At 49.4% G+C, this 17,480-nt stretch overlaps 1 protein-coding gene across 1 annotated transcript; it reads right to left on the reverse strand.

The window, feature by feature from the left end:
- Window positions 1–4,387: 4,387 nt before the first annotated feature.
- On the reverse strand, window positions 4,388–7,599 carry PMAIP1 (phorbol-12-myristate-13-acetate-induced protein 1). Its single transcript, XM_082497225.1, has 2 exons — window positions 7,534–7,599; window positions 4,388–7,197 (listed from the first exon to the last, which is right to left on the reverse strand). Exons 1-2 carry the CDS (start codon window positions 7,583–7,585, stop codon window positions 7,085–7,087), a joined length of 165 nt encoding a protein of 54 aa, XP_082353351.1. The 5' UTR covers window positions 7,586–7,599; the 3' UTR covers window positions 4,388–7,084.
- Between the last annotated feature and the right edge of the window lie 9,881 nt (window positions 7,600–17,480).

Raw genomic sequence — 17,480 nt, forward strand, 5'->3', positions numbered from 1 at the left:
CACAGGTTGCCCAGAGAAGCTGTGGAGGCCCCATCCCTGGAGGTGTTCAAGGCCAGGCTGGATGGGGCTTTGAGCAACCTGGTCTGGTGGGAGGTGTCCCTGCCCATGGCAGGGGGGGTGGAACTAGATGGTCTCTAAGGTCCCTTCCAACTTAACCCATTCTATGATTCTACATGATTCTATGAGGCACAATAGGGAGCCTGTGTTGTGCAGATGAGATGATACAAGGTGTAAAATCAGTAACGTGGGAAGGCGATGGACAGGAGGTGTGGGGTGGCACAGCAGCCCCCTCGAGCTCACTCCGGCATGTCCATCTCCAGCTGGAGCCTGTCTTCTACCCCAGGGCTATATGGGGAAAAGCAAAAGGACATTTTTAACCATGAAGATCTCCTCTACTTTCCCCTCTCCCCTGCTGTCCTCAGTGTTGGGGCAGCCCAGCCCTTCTTTCAGTAACTCCCGTGGATCCATCCTCCTGCCTGTCCTTCTCCCACTTTCATCCAACACATGGCATGAGATGGGGCTAAACAAGGCTCAAGCGTCAGTGCAGCCCGGCTCTTGTAAGATCAATCTTGATCATCTTTAAAATCTTATTTGCCCCATCCAGTGGCTAAATAAACAGGAATGCAAAAGAGAGAAGACACAATGGACTTAATCAGTTATCCACTAAGATGTGTGACATCATAGAAAATTGCATCTAAGTTTTACCTGACTCAGTTGGCTTTTGGGGACCGGGCTTTTTCTGAAGGCCCTGAGGCATTGACAAATGGGGAACTTGGCACAAAAGGAAGAGAAGTTTGCAGTTTCGGGCATAGGTTTTTTTATTCCCGTATTGTTAACATACAGAGCTCAGCTCTAAATGAGGTAAGTAGAGATACCTATTTTGTTGTTTGCAGTCAGGTTTATCGTTCTACCTGAAAAGTTATGCTTTATTTCTCACTGTTTATGTCGTTGCCACTCTCCTGTTCCCTGATAGCATTACTCAACACAACTTAATGTCAAAATAGTGTCCTGGTGGGGCAGTTTATGGCTCCAAAACCTCATCTACTTTTCCTAGACTGTGTCAAAACTGCCACTTTTATCGCATTTGGCCAAAGGCTGGTGGTTGCTGTCTCTGTCCCCACACAGAGGTGGTGTGAAGGAGAGCCCCCGAGGGGGAGGTTCCTGGTGGCCAGAGCTGGTGGCCAGGCAGGAGAAGGACATGTGGTGGCTGGGCACGATGCATGTGACTGCGATGACAAGGGAAGCAAAACCTCCCCAGGCCACGGCCCTGAGCTGCACTCTCCAGTGCCCAGGGCCAAACAGGTTTAGCCCCCGAGCCGGACATCGCTGCAGGGGTACATGTCCACCCTCCTGCCTCCGCGCTGCCAGCTCCTCGCCCTCCCCTTGCCCTGGGCTGGGAGATTCAAAGCTTTGTTCCAGCAGTTTGGTGCTTTTATCGTTGGGTTTTTTGTCCCTTTCCTACACAATGTTGCATCGTATAAGTGCTCTCGCAGCACCTCCACCCGCTGTCCAGCACCCCCATACCAATAAGTACCCTGAAAGCATGCGATGCTGCGTTATCTAGGGCTGATGTTTTTTTTCCTTTTAAAAATATAAAATCCCTCTCATTAGATGATCATAAGAAAGAACATTTGATGCAAATAAACATCCTTTCCCGAAACAAGGAGTTGCCCTTCCCTCCCGCAGTGTGTAAAGCTGTGACTAGGAGGATGTTTTTCCAGCAGTCAGCGTATTTTCTGAAGTTAGCCAACATTAAAACCAGAACCTTTTTGCCTTCCCGTTGATAGTCCCCTATGCGCTGGCCTCACCTTGCTGTGCAGCTGAATCAGTCTGATACTGTTGCGCTGAGCAAACAAGTTACCTGAAGTTGTAGTGCTTTGGATTTTTCCCTACCTTGATGTGCTGCTGACACCATGGCGGCGCTGGGGAAAGCCCCCCCCCCCAAAAAAAAAGTCAAAAAATCACCTCCCTAATTCCTGGGCAGGAAGGACCTGGATGTGGCCTCGTGCAATTGTCAGAGCTCGGTCACATCCCTTTAGGGATCGCAAAGGGGAAAGTGCAAACAGAAATCTGCCTTTAATTACTGCCACGCAGCAAGTGGCAAAGGTGGCTGCGATGCTGGCTCAGATCCCAGAGCTGAGGGAGGAGCTGCAAGCACGGTACCTTGACCTGGGCAGCGCATGATAACGCTGGCAAAACCCCAAAGGCACAAAAGCCCGGTGATGGGCACCATCCCAGAGCCATCCTCTTCTCTGAGCTCCCCCGGTGGGCACTGCAGCCATGTCACAGCGGTAACTCAGGGATGCCGGGTTCCTCACGGCAGCTCGAGGGACTCTTCAGTGGCCTTATTCAGTGCTGCTGAAAGCATTTTCTTTTTTTTTTTTGAGGTTTGCAAGCTGGCCTGTCCCCTGCTGAAAGGTGCCTTGGCCCTTCGAGCGGTGGCAGTGGCACGGAGAAGCTGAGCCAGGCGCTGTGCCCACCGTCCTTTCACAGACAGGAGGGAATGGCACTGAAGCCCCTGTGAGATGAAATGGCTGAAACAGTTCTATTCGAGATCACTGCCATTTCATGGGATATCTCCTGTTGCTAAAGGAGGGACACCTGCCTCCACACTTTCGGAGGGCTTGTGGACTGCTGAGATTTGCATTGCAAAGAGACCATGCGTGAGAAGGGAGGGCAGCCTTGGCGTGGCCCATTTGTTATGCCATCGCCCAGACAATATAGTGACGCACATGGGTAAAGACCCTTGTTTACAGCTGTAACAGTTTTGGGACCGTTGCTCGCTGGCAGTCCCGCCATCTGTCAGTCACTGACTCCATGGAAATCCCTGCCAGACCGAAAGACAACACATCATATCCCCAGCCCTTCCTGTCTGCCTTCCTCGCACCTCAACAGATACACGTCATGCCCTCGCACCGTCTCGTGTCGACAGGAGGAAAATGATAAAATTAGCCCCTTCCAGCAGCGCGTGCTAAAAATAATGAGCAGCATATGAGACATTGTTTTTCAGATGGCTTAAAAAAACATCCCGCCGGGGGAGAAGGGAGGAGGGGGGTGTTGTCTAGCAATTTGTTTAGGAAATACCTCTGGTGCATCCAGGCTGAGGTGTGAGGACGTTGTGCTGGCCGAGGGCGCCAGGCTGGTTTTCGGCCGGGCGAGCGCAGCGCGAACATCACCCGGGGCTGCACTTGTTGCTCTGGCAGGTGCCCAGGGGCCGTGGTTAATGGAGACCGCCGGGGCGGCAACGCCGGCGGTTTGCTTCAGCAGGTGGGTTTGGCTAGGTTTGGTTTTTTTTGATATCAGGTGCTTGCGGGTGAGTCAGGTGCCTTCAGACAGGGATGCCGTGCCCCAGCGATGGGATTTTTTCTTCCCCTGCCCTGTAGGGAGGAGCAGGTCACGAGCATCGTGCTCTGGTGGTGACCTGGCTGGAGAGGGGCCAGGCCCCGGCGGGCAGCGGGTGAGGGTGTCTGGATGTTCTCACAAGGGTGATGAGTCTCACGAGCGTAATTTGCTGGTGGAGCTGCACAAAAATGCACTGTGCAGCACCTGTGCTAGTACTTGGCACCAGGCTGATGGGCCTTCTCAGGACCACATCACCGATGCCCCCTGAAGTAAAGCTCTTCCAAGCCTCTGCTAACTGGGAAAGCCCAGGAAATTACTTCCCTTTCGGTTTGTTTTCTTTACCAGAAACCAGAGCCTTTGGCTAGGAAGCTCTTTGTCCTCCTCGTGCTGGGAACACGTGCCCGAGGCGGGGTGCTCCCTGCTCATGAAGCTGGGGAGAAGCAGCAGGGTGAGTCAGGGAAAAGCCTGCTGACGTGCGCAGTGCAGCAGGTGAGGATCTTGGGCTTTCCCCTCCACAGACACATCTTTGGGTCCCAGCTTTAGGGAGGAAGAGTAAGCTCTCCACTGTTCCTTTGCTATTCCCCCTTTTCCAAAACTCCAGCTTCAAACTTTGGAGAAAGTAAAGATCTGACTTTGGCAAAACGCTGTATTCCTTTCTGCTTGTGTTCCAGACAAAGCCCTTAACTCGGATGTCTGTCCTTCATTAATCCCCAGGGACTCTCTTCCTCCAAGCTGCAACATCTGGTAGAGGTAATGGAGCCCCTGAGACCACTCAACTATTCTGCGGGCAGTAGTTACTAGAAAATAGTGGAATAGGTGTCTCAGTTTCCCATTTTGAAGTTCAAGGATATGGTTATGTCTTGTTCCTCTTAAAGGCAGAAGTAAAACCCTAATCTCCCAGTGCATACCTACCGGCACTCTGCTGTTGCCTTAGTGTGTGCCTGCTGATTTGGAAGTATGGAAGGAATTCATATAATGCAATCACACATTCAGAATCTGCAAAAAAAACCCCGAGTTATAACAACAATGACTCATTTTTCTTGCAAATGCTTCGTATTTATTATCTTAGCAAGAATTCAAGACATACATGCATGAGGCATACAGCAAAACCTGTAGCCAGGACAGGTTTTAAGAAAAACAAACTCGTATTGGTACAGTCATACAGCAAATCCTTTGCAGAAGTAACAAAAGGCATCCTAGGGAGGACATCAGCAAGCGCTTGCTCATATGCTGGCACTGACCACTTGGACCTAGGTCTTTTTCCTGAGCCTCTGATGAATGCTAGCACTCTTGACAATACTCAGAGAAACATAAAAATGCTTCACAGAAAGCAAATAACCTAGACAGAAAAATAACTGCTAATACTTAACACAGATATCCCCATAATACTTAGATATCCCCATGACAATGCATTTATTGAGATACTTTTTTCATAACATTCGCATGTGCTACAGCCTGAAAAACTGGGCAGGCTCTATGAAGCCCACACCTACTGAATTTCCAAGCAGCATACATGGAACAGAACACTTTTTTAAAAATACATTACAGTTACTAATGCGAATACTAATAGTGAATTTTCCTGAGAGTCCCCGACAGGCATGGTCATCAGTTAGCATCCTTAACGAAGACTCCAGGACTCCACCAAGCCCAGGACATACAGCAGGAGCCCTTCTGTTGAAGTTGGGGCTGTCTTTGACAAACAGCTTTGCCGAGTTGGACACAGCGTTAGCCTAGGAGCTGGTGTTTAGCCCAACAGAAACTCTTTGCGTTTACTTTTTAATACCTGAAAAACCGACCTCTGTACATGTCAGCAAAACGCGTTACTTTGCAGTACTAAGGCGAATAACAACTGTTCTTAAACACTATGTTCTCACTGAAGAGGTATTAGATGGCTTAGAGGAGAAGGGAACCGTGTGTGTGGCGTAAGCCAGCAGCAAAGCTGTCAGAAACACCGCCGAGACGGGGTATGTCCCCAGTGCGGAAAGCAGGCAAAGTCGGTCATCTTCTGCTTAGTGAAATCAGTGACAGCAAGTAACAGCCATACGCAGCGGGTTGTGACAGAGTGACCAGAGCTACGTAATGACAATTTTGCAAAGGCAGCTTCAGAAGAGCTAACTGAAAAATTAAATATAAATACAAACAAGAATTCACTACAAGGCAGGAAAAAGCGTAATTTGAACAGACCCCGAATTCAGAACGTGCAACTATACAGCCTTATACAATGCAAGCATGCTTACAAACAAGGTTAGTTAAGAGAAGGAACTCTGACCATTGACCTAAGAGGCATCTAGAAAACATTATTTTCTTGCTAGCTTCCACCCATGAAAAAATACTGTTTAGGATCGCGTCTGGCATGAATTGACTAGCAGAGTTACCGTTTGCCTTGATGGCGATCAGCATGCTTAATTCAGCTCCTCTGAAGCCAGCCAAAGGTAATAACACCTCAGTGAGATAAGAGTAATGCATCACCACCCACTGGATGTGCTACAGTGGCCTCATCATTCCGGAACCGAAATGAGATTGCCATGAAACGAAAGGGAAATAAAGTACAAGGGAAGAACCTTCACTTGTAAGTATTATTAAACATTCAGAAATCCAAGGCTACTTTCCTGTACTGACTGTAACATTAAATTTTATAAATATTATTTCTTCAAAGAGAGGTAGTTGCTTTCTTTGAATAAATAACATTCTCAAGAAAACTTGAGATTCAACTTGGATCCAACTTCAAAATCTACTTCTATTGAAGAGTTATTTTGTTACTTATAAAGACACAGCAGTATTGTCCTGTTCTCGAGAAATTCTTCGTAATATTGAAAGAATCCTTCCACCACACATACCTCAATAGTTGTATTTGTGTAACATATATTCATATATATGTCTTATATAATGCTATACTAAAGTATGCTCCCCTCTCTGATGCATGATGTATTTCCTCTATTATCAGAAAATATTATGCTTTCTTTTAGTTAATATAATGTACATTTATGTCATGTTTTGAACATTTTTTCACACTATTTTTTGAGTCTAACAAGTCAATTAATAGTTCTGTGAAATATTCATTTCATACATATGGGGTGCACATATTTATATTTTTTATATATATTATATATGTACACAAATATATACATATATATAATATAGACTAGAACTATGCAACATCATGTTAATTCATAGAATTGTAATTTTTAGTCCACAAATTAACATCCTATAACAAATAACCTTTCAATAAAGACAGTGGTTTACTTAACAAATGAAATAATCCCACCACCAGGTCCCTGTCCAGCAGAATCCATGCTTTAGGAAAGAAGAGCAGTCAGAAACCGAGCAACTGGCCTTGTGATATACATTCCCAAGTTCCAAGACACTGCCACTTTATTTGGCTTCTTCCCAAAGGTGATCCGAGCTCCTCGGTGAAACATAGCTGTGGGACAGGAGGACCAGAGGGCGACTGGGGAAACCAGGTTCCTGGAAGTCTTCTCAGACCAGGCTGAAGGACAAGTTTCGTCTTGCCCCAAGTCTCCCCATCGCTATCTGTTTTTTTCCACCTGGCATTCATACGCCAATACTGCTGTAATGTTCTTCAAAGAAACCATGTTGCGACAGCCATCCTTCAGCGGTCGCAAGCAGCAAAATGCAACGCAAAGAGCTTTCTTCATCTCCCAGTGTCAGTGAAGTCTCTCGTTCCAAATCCACAAAGCCAAGGTCTTGCCCTGCTGTCCCCTGCGCCGTGTCCGCGGGGGGCTCACGTTGCCGGGCAGAAGAGCTTTGTGAGGAGGTTCAGGATCTTCTGCCGCAAGTCCCACTTGTCGCCGATCCTGCGCAGCTGCATGGCGCACTCCGCCACCACCTCCCGCTCTGCAAGACACAAGCCGTCAGCCACCTGCACCACTGCCTTGTTTTCAATTTTAACCAGATCTCGCCAATTTCATAATTTTTAATTTTTTTTTCCGATTTTTTTTTTCCTGTTTCTTTTCTTTCTCAATATTAAACCCCCATCACCACCAGCAGCGCCTGTACCCCCCACTCCCGTTCAGACGGGCGGCCGCAGCCCCGTCCTGCCGCGGGCGCTGCCCCCCGCTCCCGGTGCTGCAGCCGGGGAGGGCAGCTGCCCGGGCGGACAACCGTGTGCCCCCCGTACTCCCCTCCCGCCGCCCCCGCCACCTCACCCCGCTCCCGTTAACCCCCCGGTACCTGCGGGAGCGGCGGGCGGAGCAACTTTCCGCAGGGTCCTGCCGGGCATCATCACGGCGGCAGGGTACGGTACGGTGCGGTGCGGTGCGGTGCGGTGCGGTGCGGTGCGGTGCGGTACGGTGCGGCGCACTCCGTTGCGGCACGGTGACAGCGACGGACTGAGGGCGGGCGGGGCGGAGCGCGGCCCTAAGAGCGGCGGCGCGGCGGGGCTTTCCCCGCGCCGTGACGTGAGAAACCGCGCGGGAATCCCGCCCCCGCCTCTCGCCCCCCCCCCCCCCCCTCCACCACCACCACCGGGCGGGCAGGCGGCGGCGTGCCGGAGCGCGCCCCGGGCGGTGCGGGGACGGGAGCGGGGCCCCGGGGACAGCGCCTCCGCTGCGGGAGAAGGGATGGCGGGACGGAGTGTGCTGGGAACAGCGGGAGATGGGGGGATGGGGAGTGTTTTGGGGGAGAAGAGGTGGAAGGATGTGGTGTGCTTAGAGAAGAATAGATGGAGGAGTGAGATGGGCATATGGTGGGGGCAGGAGAGGTGGTGCAACTTCTGGGCAAGAAGAGGCGGAGGGGTGGGGTGGGCTTGTGCTAGACAAGGAGATAGGGGTGGGTGGGCTGTGCTTGTGGTGGTCCAGGAGAGATGGATGGGGTTGTGCTTGCACTGAGGATGAAGAGGTGGAAGGATGGGGTGTGCTTGGACAAGCAGAAGCAAGGGATGGGGTGTGCATGCGGTGGGCAAGAAGACATGGAGGGATGGGTCTGCTTGTTCTTAACCGGAGATGCTCCTGACACAGTGCTGTGTTATTATTTGAGGTGATGGTGACCTTGGCTTCAAAAAGCCATAGAGAAAAAGGCTGGCCCATGTTGTGTGGCATTTGCAACTTAGGGCCTCCCTCCCACTGCTGGATCCTCACCATGGCAGCGCAGTGGCTGCACAGTGCGTCGTTGGCGGACACGCGCTCGGGCATGCTTACTTGCACTTGCTGTAATTTTTTATGATAACTTTTACAAGAGAGAAGAGCTGGAATTATAAAGTCACCCTCGTGACTTCGTGATTGTTGTGCAGTGTTGGGAGAGCTGCCAGTGATACGTGAGTCACTCATCTGCCTCCTGTCCCTCAGGGAGTTGATATTTGGTGCAGTGGCACATAAGATGGAATTTTGGTTTTAGGGCAGAAAAGAAAACATCTTGATGTAATGAAAGCACAGATGGGCCAGACATAACAAAGAACTGATCTGTGGGTGAAAGCCAGCAAATGCCTACCTCTCCCATCAAAACACAGCTTCAAGCAGGAAAAGACACCGCGGTGTAATACAGACCCACAAGGGGCTGTGGAGAAGCTCCTTTCTGTGGGATCAGAGCCTCTGAAGTTGAGTGTCTAGAAATGCTGATGACTTCAAAGTCTATTAGAAGAGGAAAAGTTCACCAGCTCAGCTCAGGAACCCTTTCCCCCGCATGTTTCCTGGAAGTGATGGCACACCTGAAAGAGGGCTGGGATTTCTCACCCGGTGTAGGAAACCTCAGCCCCGTTGGTGCCTGGCAGAGGGCAATGGGCACGGCGGGGCTGGCATGTAGGAGAGGCAGTGGCGCTGGCTTATGGACAGGGCATTTCTCAGGGTGAGGCGTCCGAACAAAGGCTATGGCTCTGTGTGGCTTTTGCATGGCCCTTCCCAAGACGGTGGCTGGGCGGCTGGCATCCCGCATCCCATCCCGTGGTGCACTCTGCCAGGTTGTGACCTGGTGTCAGAGCAGCTTAGGTTGGCCACGGAGGAGTTTCTGACGTTTTTGAGAAGGTATGGCCTTCATCTGTCATCCTTTGGTATATAACCTATAAGGCATATAAGCCTATTTGCTTGACTTGATGTGTTTAGAGCCAATTTTCAGCTGTGAACACCCTTGTTTGTAACCTAGCTCCATTCAGGGAGAGCTGCCCTTTGACCGCATCATTCCTGTTACATGAGAAACGGTTTCTTCAAAACAAGTCTGTTGGGTATTCAATGGCGGGAAGGCTGGTAAACAGCTGAGAAGCATGTCAGGCGGTGTGACGTGTCATCCCTGGCCGTGGAGGTGCTGTGGTCTGCAGCACGTGGTGCTTAGGGCTGCATCTGACGGCCGTAGCCGGACGGATGCTCCATAAATCACAGCAGCCCCTTCAGGACGCCGGCACGGGGGGCCGGGGTGCTTACTGAGACCTCCGCGTGCTCCAAGTGCTCTCAGTGCGCTGCAGTCCCAAATGCAGGGAAAGCGCTCCCAAACTCGGGCTGCGTATCAGGGGGACGCACTGGTCCCTTGCACTGCTGGGCACACGCGTCTTATTTTGCTCATTTATTTAGCTCGTTTAGGCAGAGCCAGGGATGACCTGGGGCTTGTTCTTCTTTGTGAATTCAGAGACAGATTTAATACTTGGGCAAAATATTTAAATGACTGTTCCTCCAGTGAGGCCAAAAACAAATGAACCTCCATCCTGTCCTTGTTAGCAACACTTCCTCACCCAAAAGGGGGACAATCTTTAAAGGCAACGACCTCTGCAGCAGCATCAAGAGACGGGCCCTTCTTTTGTACATATATGGGAGAGCAGATACTTTCCCTACCAGGGCAGCTCAGCACAAACCAGTTGGCAAAGTAGAGTCACAGGAATTGATTTATTTTCTTTGTTTTATTTTAAAATAGTGGTAGGGTAGTAGGAACAGTGCGGGACTTTAACGTACAAAGCCAGTTAATAGACCTGCCTGTGAGACGGACTATCTGAAGTGCTCACGTCTGCTGGGTGCCGCCCCACGGCTGCGGTCGGAGCCCTGTGCGTGAGAGCGGTGGTGTAGGGCAGGAAGCCCCATTGTTTAGAGGGGAGCTGGCTTGCACCAGCTCCAGGTCTGGCCCCCTTCCCAGCAGGTTTTTACTGGTATGTGAAGGCCTTAAAGGGTGTGTGACAAATTACAGTCCATTATGGCGGGAGCAGCGCATGGCGGGGCTGCTGCCAATTATAGGATTGCACAACAGGGGCAGAGCAAAAAAAAGTCCATTGTGGTTTGAAGGCACCAGCGAGCTCTGACGTTTTTTGTTTCGGTTCCCTTAAACAAAGCAGTGTAGCTGCGGGAAGCACGGGCCTCTGGGAAGCTGCTGCACCAGAGCAGCCACAAAAGCTGTTTCTTGCCTCGTGGCCTCACCGAGCAGGACCCCAGGTGGGCACAGATGTGGCAGGGAGCAGAGGAGCAGCCCAAGGAGCAGGAGCATCTCGGAGCACCATTCCAGTTTATTTCTGTTTAACAGCATTTAAAATTAGCACAAATACACAGCTGAGAAGAGGGAATCATCTTGAGGTAACATGCCCTGAGCTTCACTAGTGGCTGGGCGAGGTGGTCTAACCAAGAACATGTTATTGAAAGCCAACACGTGACAGACTCTCAGTATGAATAACACCAGCAGGCAGGCTTGCTGAAAGGAAATCGAATGTTGCAGAAACGAAATCAAGAGTAGGAGAGAAAGGAAACTAGCTGTTTTATCTCTGAAATCAGTTATTTGTGCTGAATCAGCTTCAAGCTGTTGCTGTGGCTCCCTATAAGATCTTAAATAAATCTCTCAGTTATTGGAGTTCGTTGTCTCGTCTTCCCATGGCTGTCTGGTGTTGACAGCTCTTGTGTTAACCGAGAAGCTGTTTGTTTTTCTCTCTCTCCTCTTTTTCCCGTTTCTGCAGACCGCAGAGTTGGCGGTTCCTGTTGATCCTCGCGGGTCCCAGCACCCGCGCAGGAAACTCGGGTCTATTGTCAGGAGCACAAACCAAAGGTCATTTCAGGAAAAAGTGCAGCAGCAGGGTGCGGCCGCACAGCGCGAGGGTGAGGATGGCCTTTTTTTTTTTTTTTTTCTTTCCCATTCCTTAAATCACTTTAATTCTCTTGTTTGCTCTTCTCTGGCACCTTTCTTCCAGGGATCTCTCTCACCGTTACAAGCAAAGCTTCATAAATCCCCAAGCCTTACGCACTAATCTCAACCTCGCTCACTTTTCAAGGAAATGGCTTTGTTCTGTGTTAGCGATTTTCTGGTGGCAACGGCGGCAAATCTTTGGCCTCCAGCAGCTGCTGCTGCGCTGCCGACACCTCCGCTATGGTGAGGGAAGAGGTTAATGCAGATTTATACAGTTACGTGCAATACTCCAGCTAATTCAACTTTGAGTTGCTGATATGATACAGCACCAGACAGGAAAAGAAACTAAGGGGACCTGCCTGCCCGCTGCTCAGCTGTAACCCCCACTAGCACACGTCTTATCTGCTGTCTAAATATTACCTAATGGCCCTACCACGAGATCTTAGACGCTCCCTAATGCTGTTCTCTCTCACCTGCTTCCCTTGAAAGTTCAAGCAGATAATTTTCTTTGCGAAAGGTGAACTCCGTGGCTTGTTCATGTATCGCAGTGCTCTGTCACTGGCAGAGGGGTGAACACCCGTCCTTTCCTCTGCAACCACCCACGTGCCAAGCAGGCTGCATTAATTAATTATTTGCAAAAAGCTTCTGAAAGATTACTCGCGTGTGTCTGATCTGGTGCCCACCAAAGCCAGGGTGGGCAAAGCAGTTTTCCTACCGACAGCAGTAACATTTGGTTGAGGATGGGGTGGGATAGCAGAGCCCCTCCTTGACACAGCTGTAGTGTAAGAGAGTTTATATTGACTACGTGCTCTTTAATCAAGGAGTAACTGTGACGAAGATAGTTGACTGAATTTTCCTGGTCTTAGGTTGTTACACAGTCAATTCTAAATTAGCTGGGACACATCATCTGGTGAGCTTAATTTTCTATGAAAGCAGAAAGCGAAGACACCGCAGGTGGATCCTTGTAAGGTCATTCCCGATTCAGCTTGTAACTAAAAAGCTTTCTAAAAAAGATGTAAGAGAGTGAAAAATTCACTAGGTAGTTTGTTAAGTGGTTTTTAGCACTCATGGAGATGACAATACCCTCGTAAAGGCAAATCTTTGAAACCGCGATCCAGAAGAAGTAGGTATTAATAAAGTAAATATTGGCGTTGATCACTGTTTATCAGTCTGGTGGAGTGTTTTCTGAAGAACTCTCCTCTGTGTGCGTAGGTGTCTTTGCAAACGCCAATCATACTGTTAGCACAGCTGCACCATCACTGCTGGGTTTTTGCAGAAGTCCTTCCTTGGATGGTGACTATGGTTATTTTCTGTCTTGCTATCTTTGTTGAGAATTTGAATGTGCTCCCATTTCTGGAATTCATCATTGCTTGCTGGTCTGACAGATCTTTTTCAGGCTCTGGCTACCTCCTGTTTCCCCTGTTCCTTACGCCTCCTCTTCTCTTTGTCAGAATTTTTGTGTATAGTCAATGCAGCAGATGTGGGATTGAAAAAAGAAAGGGAAATCCCATGTGTGAGACACTTGGCGCTTTCCTGGCATGCCTGTGCCTTGCAGCTGACCCAGCAATCTCATAACCCATGCAGGGCTCATTATCAGTCACTTGCTGTGAATCACTGAAGCATAAGAAGAGAATTAGGGGATCCAGAGGAGCATGATGACCTTGGATTCCTGGTCAGGCACTGAGCTGGTCCTCTGTGCTGCAATGTCTCCCCTGTACCCTCCCAATGCTCTTAAGTTGGGACAGGAGCTATTTTACATGGTTAGAACCTTTTCAGGCTATTCTGAACAGTATTTTCTCTGAGCTGGGTTTTGGAAGTGCCTTGTTTGAATAATCCCCAATTGGACAAAGAATCACTTAATGACCTTAAATCCCACAAAGCATATTTGAAGTGGAAAAGATTTTAACTGGAGAACTTAGGACAAAAGATAAACAGAATTAACAACAGAAGGTGGGGACTGAGCCAAGGTGGAACGCAATATCTTTTGTGAAACCTTCTTCTTTGAAATTTTTAGGGCTTAACTTTCATTTGATGCAAAGGTAAGACCTCTACATTTGGAAAAGGCAGACGGTATTTTCAGTATTACAATAAAGTATATGATCTCCTCTGCAATACGAATCACAGAATCATAGAATGCTTTGGGTTTGAAGAGATCTTTAAAGTCCAAACCCCTACAATGAGCAGGGACATCTTCAACTAGATCAGGTTGCTCAGAGCCCCATCAAACCTTGAATGTTTCCAGGAATGGGGCATCTTTGGGCAACATGTACCAGTGTTTCAACACCCTCAGCCTAAAAAATCTCTTTCTTATATCTAGTCTGAATCTACCTTCTTTTAGTTTAAAACCATTACCGCTTGTCCTACCACTATAGGCCCTATTAATAAACCTGTCTCCATCTTTCTTGTAAGACCCCTTTAAGTATTGAAAGGCCACAAGATCTCCCCAGAGCTTTCTCTTCTCCAGGCTAAAGAACCCAAACACTCTCAGTCTGTCCTCATAGCAGAGGTGTTCCATCCCTCTGATCATTTCTGTGGCCCTCCCCTGGACCCGCTCTGATAGGTCCATGTCTTTCCTGTGCTGAGGGCTCCAGAGCTGGACACAGTACTCCAGGTGGGGTCTCACAACAGCGGAGTAGAGGGACAGAATCGCCTCCCTTGACCTGCTGGCCACACTTCTTTTGCTGCAGCCCAGGATGCAGTTGGCTCTCTGGGCTGTAAGCACACATTGTACAGCTTTTCATCCACCAGTACCCTCAAGTCCTTCTTGGCGCTGCTGCTTTCAATCCCTTCATTCCCCAGCCTGTGTCGATACTGCGGGATGCCCCAGCCCAAGTGCAGGACCCTGCACTTGGTCTTGTAGAACCTTATGTGGTTCACATGGGCCCACTTCTTGAGCCTGTCTAGGTCCCTCTGGATGGCACCCCTTCCCTCAGGTGTGTCAGCCACACCAATGAGCTTGGTGTTGTCTGCAAACTTGCTGAGGGTGCACTTGATCCCACTGTCTATGTCATTGATGACAATATTAAACAGTAGTGGTCCCAACATGGACCCCGAGGGACACCACTCGTCACCAATTTCCATCTGGACAGTGATTTGTATCATTAGTGATTTTTACAAATAAGAGACCAGGTGTGTTTTGTTGGGGTTTTGGGGACTATTTGTTTGCTATAACAAGGAAATAATGAGAATATGATTTGTTTTGTTTTGTTTTCAAAATGTCTGTGTAGGAAAAAAGGCACAAAAGGATGAGACTGTATTGTGGATAGATCATCGCAGCCGCAACTTCAGAAGCTGGCCGGAGTATGGAAGCAGGCTGTGCCCTTACACACACGATGCCAAGATACACCCATTTTGGGGTGCTCTGGGGAGTACGGCAGTCTCCAGCCACCAGTGCATCACTGGGGGAGGCTGGACCGTTTCCATTCCTGGATCTGCAATGCTGCGTCGTGGCAGTGTGAAGCCTGCTGTACGCCCTGCTTCTCTACACAAACGGTCCTTAGGCAGGTTGTGTTGGCTGAGAAGTGGGGCAGACTGAAATCACGTTCTTGGTAAAAGCTCACAGGGTGGCCACAGAGTGTGAAGGCAGAGGGACCACTTGACTCATCATTAGACTGTCAACAGAGTTGGTACGAGAGGGCTGACAACATCCCATGTTGTGAGGTAGTTTCACTTTAAAGCTTTGCTTCTGATTACACTGAAATGAGTTCATTTCCTTTTCGGTTTTATTTTTCATATGCAGAAAAATACAGGGAGGGAGGAGGGTGTGACTTTTGCTGCTTGTTCTAAATGGGAGACAAAACGAAAAGCCTCCCTGGAAATGGAAAGTCCCCTACAGCTGCTCTGCAGATTCGCCGCATGCCTGAAGAGGCCTGAAGGGCTGCAAGAAGAAATGCGTCGGTAGCAATAACCTTGCACAGAAATGGAAGGTTTGTCCCTTCCTGCTGAAAAGTGCTCCCTTTGGGATCTCAGTGCTTTCTCTATAGGTGTGAGCAGCTCATGGAGGAGGACATGCTGGAAGTGGTGAAACAGGACCATCGGGTGCAGACAGGAATGCTGTCCTCCCTGAGCACCTGTCTTTTACCATGCTGACCTGAGGGCTGGATCCATCTTGACTTCTGGGAAGCCCTTCTGTGGGGAACAGATCCAACCTGCAGCCATAATCCCCCCTTTGCTAAATGAACACCACATTCCAGATCCTGCTTCAACTTCAGGTGACATCAGGGAGGGCAAAACCAGCACAGATCTGGACATGTTTGAGTCCACACTGGCTTGGAATGTGGGGACATGCTTTTCCCACGCATCCACAGCCATGTGCTGAACCCTCACTGCCTGCAGGCATGCTTTTGGTAATGGGTGTGCTGCTGTGGGGCGTTGGGTTACTGGTGGGAGAGGGAAAGCTGCTGGGGTGACCTTTGGCATTAAAAGTACAAACAAACAAGCCAGAAATAAGAAGTCTCCCATTGAGGGTTAGGACACTGTGTTCTTCCTCACCAGAGATCTCTCTGCAGATGCACCATCTGACTCCAAGGGGTATAAAGGAGAAGTAAATAGGGGAAACAGGAAAAAGGGGTTTGTACTTGACAACAACAAAGTATTTTTTGCACTTTACAACCTGTTTCCATTCTCTGGGCCCTCTGTGCTTTGGGAAGGTCCCGGTGTCAGCTGCTCCCTGCCTCCTTCGTGGGTCTGAGTGCTCTGTGTGTGCCCTGTGCCCCTTGGCAGGGCTGCCACCATCCCCTCCATCTCCACATGTGCAGGAGAGGAGTGCGGGTGCATGGGGGGAGGAAGGAGAAGGGGGGGTGATAGTGAGGAAGTGTGTGGGCTGCGTCCCACAGGCAGGTGTAGGACTCGACTTTGCGTGGTGTCATCTTGGGTTGCATCATGCTTTGTGGCCATGATGCCATCCTCCCTCCCGATTTCATCATCCTGTGATGGGCAATGAGGCGGAGCTGGGGTGGGGGTGCACATGGGCTGTGAATCTGGAAGGAGCTCTTAATCTGCAAAGACACAAGAAGTCAGGGGTTTTGTTGTTGTTGTTGTTTTTAACACAATTGTCAGGTGGTGGCAAGAGTCTGTTAGGGGGTGCCTGGTGTGACCAGGCTGTTCTATGTGGCTATGGCAGAGCGTGGTGGCAAGCAGGGAGAGGAGAAGGGTGTGCTGTGCTGAGGAGGTGACAGAGGACCTCTGAAATGGCTGGGGAAGGGGCGAGCAGTGGAGGAGCCTCCCTGCAGAGGTACCAGCTGCTGCCCACCTCCCTGCAGCTCTGGGGGATGCTGGGGAGAGTTTTGCAACATGGAGTCAGCAGGACCCTGAAAAATTAGTCAAGAGCCCATGTGGTGGTTTGCTGATAAGGTGCTATGGGTACTTTCCCTGTCTGGACCCCAGTACTGCTGGCAGGGGTGTCAGCGGGAGGTGCACTGGAGGTGCCTCCTGAATACTCTGAGGAAATGGCAGTGTGCCCTGAGGAGCAGATGCCCTAGAAGGTGCACCAGGGAGCAGGTGCAGGGTGGGATGTCTCATGCCAGGAGGGCTGTAGGATCCCACTGAGCATGGCAGTGAGAACCCACTTTCCATCTACTAGGTGGCCCCTAATTTCTGAATCTCTTTTAATTCCTTAGGACTGTATTTCTTTTCCTCGTTATTCTCTTTTTGCTTAATTATATATAATTTCGTTGGCTCCCTCAAGGCTGCTTTTTTTGCTTCCTCGTCCGCTAGATTATTACCTCTGACCTGGTATCCTGTTCCTTTCTGATGTCCTTTTATATGTACTACTGCAATTTCTTCAGGACCTCTCCATGCCTGTAACACCCGAATTAGCAGTTCTTGATGTACCAAGTCTTTTCCTTGTGTATTAATCATTCCCCTCTCTTCCCAGATTTTTCCAAAGGTGTGAACTACTCCAAAAGCATATTTTGAGTCTGTATATATAGTTCCTTTTAAACCTCTTAAAGTCTTGAGGGCTCGACATAAAGTGTATAATTCACATGCCTGAGCCAACCATGCAGGACTGAGGGGGCCCGATTCCTTAACTACCATTGTGATTCCATCAATTATTGCATATCCCGATTTTCATTTCCCATCTACAACTCTAGAGGATC

The sequence above is a fragment of the Vanellus vanellus genome, assembly GCF_965231255.1.
Source record: "Vanellus vanellus genome assembly, chromosome: Z".
Classification (NCBI taxonomy): Eukaryota; Metazoa; Chordata; class Aves; order Charadriiformes; family Charadriidae; genus Vanellus; species Vanellus vanellus.